This window comes from Lathyrus oleraceus, chromosome 3 (genome assembly GCF_024323335.1).
Source record: "Lathyrus oleraceus cultivar Zhongwan6 chromosome 3, CAAS_Psat_ZW6_1.0, whole genome shotgun sequence".
Taxonomy (NCBI): Eukaryota; Viridiplantae; Streptophyta; class Magnoliopsida; order Fabales; family Fabaceae; genus Lathyrus; species Lathyrus oleraceus.
In genome coordinates, this window is record NC_066581.1 from 249,027,045 (window position 1) to 249,035,627 (window position 8,583).

Sequence of the window (8,583 nt, forward strand, 5' to 3'; positions counted from 1 at the left end):
CCCCTATTTTAATTTTTTTAGGTATACCTTAGACAGCGCTTTAGGCAAAAGCGCTGTCTAAGGGGGGGGGGGGGGGGGGCTTAGACAGCGCTTTTCAAAAAGCGCTGTCTAAGGGGGGGGGGGGGGGGGGCTTAGACAGCGCTTTTCAAAAAGCGCTGTCTAAGCCCCCCCCCCCTTAGACAGCGCTTTTGCCTAAAGCGCTTTCTAATCCCCCCCTTAGACAGCGCTTTTTACAAAAGCACTGTCTAATGTATACGAAATTTTTTGAAGCTTTTGTTTTAAACCACATTTTTTCCAGGTTTATAAACCAGAATTTCTACCTGTTTTCAACCAGATTTTGACAGACAGTTATCACATTTTATACATGCCATTTTGGCCTTTTTTCTACCAATTTTTGGCTAACAAATATATATATATACCAATTCAAACCAATTTTGCCTTAAATGTATCATAATATATACAAATTTATGTACACATTTACAAGTCATTACATATACTACAAATGTACACATTAATTACACAAATTTATGAACAACATCTGCCTTGCTATTTACATCCGATTTCCCATCATCACCCTCCTTATACCCGATCATTTTATTTAACTGGTTCCAGTCCTCTTCACTGAAATTGAATTCCTCGGTTTCCTCTTTAGGAGAGTTACCGTTCCTAACAGTGTATGTGATTATAGGTGAGCAGCACAGTCAAAACTAAAGTAAAATCCAAATTTAATGGCTGAAATATTAAATTGAAAGTATTTCTAGAAAGGACTCCACACCATCCAAATACCTTGTTATGCCTTCACTGAAGATATTTCATTACCCAGAATACGCGTTTTCTCCTGACTTAGGTCAGTTTCTCTGTATAGTTTCAGAAGTGATTCATAACCCGAGCGGTTAGATTTGGTTGCCCGTTTCATTACAGCCACGTAAACTGCCTGCCAACATTAAAAAAAGTCATCAAAAGAAGAATACATAAGAAGATTCCATATGTTCAAAATTTCTAATGATGCTGCAGCGAACCCTTCTTATATCAGGTGGAAGAAGTGGAGTATTTCTGTTTTCTAAGAAAGCCTGGAATCGCCTGCTTGCTTCATCCAGTGTCAGATCATGTCCAAATTCAGCAAGGGAAGTCAAAATTTCTCCTCTCAACAACGCATCATCATGAGTTTCTCCTGGTTTAGGATCCCAACCAAGCCTCCTGCAAAGCAATATAAACAGGAAAGTTGTAGCAGAAATACTCTAATTCCTTAAAAAAATCGTTAACCGCAATAAAAACCAACTTACTCTGCAGAGTACTGGAGAACATTAATAGAAAACTGTTTGAAATAATCTAGCAAGTCTGGAACTGCATCAGCTGCAATATTTTGAACTTTAGAACTTATCTGTAAAACAAGAGAACTGAAATTAGATCCAATAAATAACCTATGTAACTAATGAGCAATATTGGGAAGATAGCATTACTGATATCAGGTTAGAGAGCACAGTATAATCATCTTCCTCCCTATAAGCTGCCATCAAGTTAAGCAAGGAGGTCAATGATTCTTTGCGAGCATTACAAAGTGCATATGTATCATCCAAAGTTCCTGTCAAAGTAGTAACTCACAAATTATCAGTATTTTCCTCTTCTACCATTGGAACTAAATTGTTAAGAGATTATCTAATTTACCAAACCGGTCTGATGGAGATAATATTTTTTTCTCTATTGCATATCTAAGTTTAGCAGCAAGCAACTCATCATATTTCACCCTGTAGAAACCAGCCTGCTCCACATTAATTTTAATCCAAGATTTGCTGTCTTCGGTAATCGGGGAACCGAGTAACTCTTTAACATCACGTGTTTCAGATTTTGTTTGGAAGAGGAAATTTTTGTGGACGTCATATGAGCCAAAGCATAATGTTATTGGAACAATCCATTGGCCTTCCCCTTGAGCACCACTTGACAAGAATTGTGACTGCCGATAAACATACAAGGCTCCCAAGTTACAATACACATAAAGGGTTTTCTCTGAAGATAGTCACGACAAGAAACTAATGAAAAGGTTGGATGCAATGGTACCTGATCAAACTCCAAATTCTGATTGTTGACTTTAACAGATACAACAGGATATCCTTGCTGCTTAGTCCATGTGGTCATTAACTTATTCACAGGTTCACCAGATCCTTCCTCAAGTGCAGCCCATAGATCCTCAGTCTTAGCATTTGAACAAGCATGCTTTTTTATATATGAAGCTAGTGACCTCTGGTTAGATAAAAAAAACAATGTGGGAATTTTATGTTTATTTTATTTCTTAATCCCTCAATTTATGAAGTATCTTTATGGACTATTTCCTATAAAAAGAATATCGCTTTCATTGGAATAAACATGTTCTGAAGTTACTGCATACTTTACAATTATAAAAGCAAATTTGTATATCATACATTAAAAAGAAATTACAACAGAGAGTAATCCTAGAGCAGAAAATAGTCAGAGATGCTATTTCTTTGCCTAATAACATACATGTCAACCCGAATTACACTCAACACACACCTCATATTCCTCCCATTTTCCATATGTAACCTTTCTCCTCTTCTCTATCTATAACCCTATTACAGTAATTAACAATCAAAATCTTAGCAGTTGACAAGTAATGTATAAGGCTGTGAATATAATTGAAGTTAAATACCTTGCCTTTTTCATCTGATCGGATACAGCTCTGTAAGCATACTTCCACCAAGACCTGGAATCAGCTTTTACTGGCACCAGTGGACGGAAATGAGCATACTTTAGACGTTGATTAAATGTAGCGAAGTTGTCTGCTAATTTCATCATATCTCTGTATCCATCCTGCAAAGACAGAAATGCAAAGATTATCCTCAAAAATGATGACAATCTCACACAACAAAATGACCAAAAGAGAAACAACAAATGAACCTTAGATAAGCTGATTGTAACATCATCCAAATTCACAACAGCCGTCTGCAATGGTTGTTTGCTATCAGCAACTTCACTCGAATGCAGCTTTGAGTACTTTGCTTTCCCAGTTACCGGCTGCAGAACATATGAGTGTTTTCGCGACAAAGTATCCGCTGGTTTCCCATCTTTAGTTCCAAAATTAAATATCTGATTTTTAATGAGAATCGACATGAGATACAAAAAAAAATAGTGGCAGACTAATAATAAAATGGAGAAAACAAAAGAAAATTACATGCCACTTCCAAAGAAGTCAAATGAACCATTCCTTCAGAGGCAAAAAGACCTACTCTACTTTAAATATTTGGAGTTCCATTCAAACCAAATAACTTTGGAGTTCCATCCATCAGTGTTTATTTACAAACTCTAATAGCCCAACACCCACTATTCCACAAGCCTAGCAACATTTACTATCACAGATTCACAATAGCCCTTCACTGCCCAGAGTACAGCACGTTATGAGATACATTCAGATAGTTTGTGACATAAAAAGGAGTATTTACTTTATTAAAAATTAAAGGGTTGAGCTAACAAGTTCCCTGAGGCCACTGCTAAGGTATTCATAAAAATAAATAGTCTTGAAAATACAAGTCAAAACATATGTAGAAGTAATAAATACACAACTTCCTATGAGGAAGTTACCACTTTTGATTACTTAAACAATGCACTAAGGGCACTCATTAGCATTTTCCAAAATTAAAATATCAATAACAGCAAGAGTGCAAGACCATCAGCTGTATGTGGCAGCGTGTTTGATAAATATAATTACCTGGAGATCATGTGTTATTCTACAAATAAAATAAGCCGTGACATGAAGAACTCGCATACCATATATTATAACAGTTTAGAAGCTTGCCTCATAACAGAGAATACAGTAATTATGATAAAGACAATGGTGCAAAGAAGCATAAACACAGTTCACACAGAGGGGGAAAATGGGTAGCTTTCAAATATAGAAAAAAGTTTGCATAGACTAGTACCAGGAAAAACTTATTCCAAATGCTGGTCTTGCCAAGACTCAAAGGATGTTCCCCGTGAGTGATTTGTGATCTAGAAAGCATGCACCTGGTCTCACATTTGACTTCGTCGGCATCATAATCAGCAGAGTCCCACATCCTCCTCGTGATTTCTGACTAACTAGCAACAAAAATATTCAGACGGGGGCTAAGTAGACAAAGCAAATAGAATATTGACTAGTTAGAATAACCAACAAAATCAACTAACTTACAGGATTGATAAGAATGTCTTGTTTGAAACGTTTGTATTGAGACCTCTTCTTTGCCAATTCAGAGGACCAAAGGGCATGATCAGGTGGTAGATAACCTAGCAGAAGCTGCAAAAAAAAATAATAAATAAATAAATTGCAACATCTATATACATTGATTTTTGACTTTGGACCTATTTGAATTGACTTATTTGAGTTTATCTATCATCACTGACCTAAATACTTGTGAGGGCTTATACGAACAGTATATAACAAGTTCATAAATTGTTTTCAGCTTATTTCCATAAGCTCTTCAAAAAAGCTAATGAAAATAGTTTATATTTTATAGGTTATATGAAAACCATTTAACTTTACTTGGTGTTAAGTTATAAAAATAGCTTATCCATAAACACGTATATGATAAACAACCATTATGCTATAAACACTTAATTAAATTGTTCATCCATACCAAGGCTTAATTGAAATTTCAAAGAAAAATGAAAAGGAAGTTACCTTCCAGACAGTAGAACGTAAACCAGGAAAATCAGGTATCCCTTGAGAAGCAATTCTCCTCAATTCCCGCATATCTATGACCTTCCTAGATAACTATTAGTAACCAAAGAGTTAGCAATATCATCATAACTGAACAATAACAACTATAAGCTTTTTTATTTCAGAGTAAGGATGATGGAGTGAAACGAAAGCTACCTCGGCTAACAATTGAGCCTGGCACTGGGCCCGGCGAGAGATGGACATGTCATCGGCGGAGGAAGTAGAAGCAGAGGATGAAGAAGAAGAGGGAGATGAAGTGGCAATACCATTGTGATTTGTACGATGTTGAATTAAAGGAGGATCTTCTTCGACGGTGACAGGGGGTGGAGAGGGAGGTTCCGGTGGGTCAAAAGCGGCGGAAAAGCGGTTGTGTTCGGAGGGGGAGGACCAGATAGGACTGTTGAGCCAATCGGGAACGCGTTTCTTCGCCATAGTTCTAGGGTTTGTTTATTTCGATTCGAGGTATGAATAATGAAATAGTGGTAGTTAGTTTAAGAGGAGTAGATTTTAGAAAGAGGACGAAGAACGCAATAGCATGCATTTTACTGTGAAATTAAATGGAGAAGGGTTTGCTTACGGCTGTTGCTGCAAATGGAGTGGGCCACTGTACACATGGGCTGTGCAAATGCCACCGCAACATACACAAATTCTAACCTCAACATGAAATCGCCGCTGCCGGAGGCGATTCCGGCGCGAAGGAGACGGAGGGAGTACGGTGAGCCTTGAAGCAGGTTTTGGTTTGAATGGGGTAACACTGGACTTAGGTAAATTATCCTTTTCATTTTAATTGAAAGACTTTAAACAGCGCTTTTGAGAAAGCGCTGTCTAAGGTCTATATTTAAAAGCGCTTTCTAAAAGCGCTGTCTAAGGGGGGGTCTTAGACAGCGCTTTCTAAAAGCGCTGTCTAAGACCCCCCCTTAGACAGCGCTTTCATTATTTTTTTAGAACAGTTTCCGTGTTTTATTTTTATTTTAACCTTAGACAGCGCTTTCTTTTAAAAGCGCTGTCTAAAATGCGCTGTTAAAAAACCTTTTTGGCGTAGTGTAAAGGATAAACCCAATAACATTTTGTTAGAGGGTGTGTTCTTTCAGGAGGGTAAAGATCCCCAAGGCTTGAAAGCTAGGATGGTTCGTGCTTGGCGCAAGATTCATAAGAAAGGAAGGAAGGAGTTGGGTCCTAAGAATTGCATCACTCTGGAGCCTTATACTGCTTGGGTAAGAAAGAGAGCGTCTGAGTATCTCATGCCTTACGAGTATCTGAGACCTACACCTATGATTTTGGTTGGGCCTTCAACCCTCCCTAATCAAGGAGTAGAGGAGTTGAGAGACGAAGACCTATCACATGCCTGGATCCGTGAGCGTAAAGAATTGCTTCAACAAATTAAGGAGAAGGATTCTTTGATAGAGTTCCTTGAGCATCAGGTTATTGATGAACCTAATGATGCATGGACTTCTCTACTCCCTCAGTCTTCCCGGTTTTGGAAGAGGAAGTACGACCGACTCGCCAAAGAGAAGGCGGGTATGGAGGCGGCTTATGAGGAGGAAGTGAAGAGGCTTCGCGCATCTTATCTTCCTGTGTCCCGAGCATTAGATGATTGTTTCTAGGGATCCATAGGATGATTATTTTCCTTTCCTCTTGTACATGATTGACAATGCTGTACTTCTTCCCCTAATATTATTTTATGAGATTTTTCTATATGCGATAAATGTTAAATGATTCCAAAAATTTGCAAGTAAAACCCTAAAGTTCCTTTGAAAAATAAAACAAATCATATGCACAAGCATTGCATGCATCATGTGCATAAGCAGGTTTTGTTTTCGGCCTCTTGTCCTATGGTTTAACTCTGTGTTCTTCATTTATTTTGAAGACAAGCTGACTCACCGGTACTACACTAGAGCCAACTCTTCAAGACTGATAGATCAGCTAGAGCAAGAGAACCGTGAACTCAAGGAGGAAGTGGCCAGACTGAATGCTTTGATGGAATCATTCTTGGCTGCCCAGAGCCAGTCTTCTCCAACGCCTTCAACTCCTCCCCAGAGGACAGTTATCTCAGAGATTGTCTCCTCTACTGTGCCTGCAGCCAGCGCACACTTTGCTCCTACAGCCATGCCAACTGGGTTTCCGTGGGGGATGCCTCCTAATTTCATGCCTGAGGGTCCTGCTCCAACTTTTGCTTCTATGCCGACATCTAGCCCGGTCCTTGCTGTTCCTCCTCCTGTTGTGCATACTCTTCCCAGGGTAGACGACACCATCTATCATTCTAAGTCGTCCGAGGGCCCAGATGTCTATGATAAGATGGACGCTATGAATGATCAATTTCTTGAGCTTCGCAAGGAATTGAAGACTCTTAGAGGAAAGGATCTCTTCGGCAAGTCTGCTGCCGAACTGTGTTTGGTTCCCAATGTAAAGATTCCTGTGAAATTCAAGGTCCCTGACTTTGAAAAATACAAAGGAAATACTTGTCCTCTCAGCCATTTGGTCATGTATGCCAGGAAGATGTCTACTCAGACTGATAACGACCAGTTTCTCATCCACTACTTTCAGGACAGTTTGTCCGGTGCTGCCCTGAGATGGTACATGGGGTTAGACAGTGGGAACATCCGATCCTTCAACGACCTTGGCGAGGCTTTCGTTAAGCAATACAAATATAATGTGGATATGTCTCCCGATAGGGATCAGTTGAGGGCCATGTCCCAGAAGGACAAAGAAACATTCAAAGAGTATGCCCAGAGGTGGCGAGAGGTGGCAGCACAGATCGTGCCTCCGCTAGAAGAGAAAGAAATGACCAAGATCTTTCTGAAGACCTTGAGTTCATTCTATTATGAGCGGATGATTGCTAGCGCTCCTTCTGACTTCACCGAGATGGTGAATATGGGGATGCGTCTAGAAGAAGGGGTTAGAGAAGGACGTCTGACCAGAGAAGAAGGCTCTTCTGCCAAGCGCTATGGGGCGTTTACAAAGAAGAAAGATGGAGAGGCACGTGTTGTAACCTCCCATATGAAGCCAAGGAGACCCTCTGTGAGGAGGAAGACTGTGCGTCCCGCCAGTAAGCAGCACCAGGTGGCTCATATAGCACATGTGTTCAGAGACAATCAGCATAGCAACAATCAACAACCACCTCAGTAATATCAGCAACAGCACCGTCCGCAACAGCAGACCTACCAGCCTCGAAACAGTAATCAAACCAGTACTAGTTACGAGAGGAAAAAGGTCACTTTTGATCCTATTCCAATGACGTACGCAAAACTATATCCCTCTTTGATAGAGAGGAAACTGATTACTCTGAGAGACCCACCGGCTATACCTACTAACCCTCAGTGGTGGTATAAGCCCGAATTGCATTTAGTATACCATTCTGGTGCTCCCGGCCACGACGTGGAGAATTGCTATCCTTTGAAGACCAAGGTTCAAGACCTTGTGAGGTGTGGCATTCTGTGTTTTGACGACGTAAGTCCTAACGTGAAGAAGAACCCATTGCCCGAGCATGGGAAATCTGTCAACATGGTCCAGGGCTGCCCTGGCAAATATAAGGTCAAATATGTCAGTCATATCCGATAGTCTCTGGTCGAGTTGCATCGTTTGCTATGCGAGTACAGTCACTATGAGCACGACCATGATAAATGTCGAATCTGCCCTGTTAACAGATTGGGTTGTCACCTGGTGTGTAAAGATCTTCAAGAAATGCTGGACGAAGGGGTCATTGAAATTCTTCAGAATAGGAATGTTGATGAAGATGAACCTGAGGTCAACGTGATTTCCCCAGTATTCTGGATGCCCGAACCTGTTACCATTAAGTATGATGGTAGCAAGAAGAAGGTTTCTCCTGTTCTTATCATTAAGCCTGCCGGTCCAGTACCGTATTCTTCTGAAAAGGCGAT

At 40.1% G+C, this 8,583-nt stretch overlaps 3 protein-coding genes across 3 annotated transcripts; all 3 read right to left on the reverse strand.

Annotated features, from left to right (window-relative positions):
• Window positions 1–790: 790 nt before the first annotated feature.
• Window positions 791–2,265, reverse strand: LOC127130690 (aminopeptidase M1; the record flags this gene model as incomplete). The annotated part of the gene is made up of 6 exons (XM_051059657.1): window positions 791–934; window positions 1,020–1,197; window positions 1,284–1,381; window positions 1,461–1,582; window positions 1,666–1,951; window positions 2,056–2,265. Coding segments are annotated over 6 exons (1,038 nt in total), but the record flags the coding sequence as incomplete, so codon positions are not given.
• A 280-nt stretch (window positions 2,266–2,545) lies between these two features.
• Window positions 2,546–3,335, reverse strand: LOC127126687 (uncharacterized). The gene is made up of 2 exons (XM_051055644.1): window positions 2,911–3,335; window positions 2,546–2,823 (listed from the first exon to the last, which is right to left on the reverse strand). Exons 1-2 carry the CDS (start codon window positions 3,121–3,123, stop codon window positions 2,602–2,604), a joined length of 435 nt encoding a protein of 144 aa, XP_050911601.1. The 5' UTR covers window positions 3,124–3,335; the 3' UTR covers window positions 2,546–2,601.
• On the reverse strand, window positions 3,296–5,137 carry LOC127130691 (uncharacterized). Its single transcript, XM_051059659.1, has 5 exons — window positions 4,862–5,137; window positions 4,667–4,759; window positions 4,178–4,282; window positions 3,930–4,082; window positions 3,296–3,346 (listed from the first exon to the last, which is right to left on the reverse strand). Exons 1-5 carry the CDS (start codon window positions 5,135–5,137, stop codon window positions 3,296–3,298), a joined length of 678 nt encoding a protein of 225 aa, XP_050915616.1.
• Between the last annotated feature and the right edge of the window lie 3,446 nt (window positions 5,138–8,583).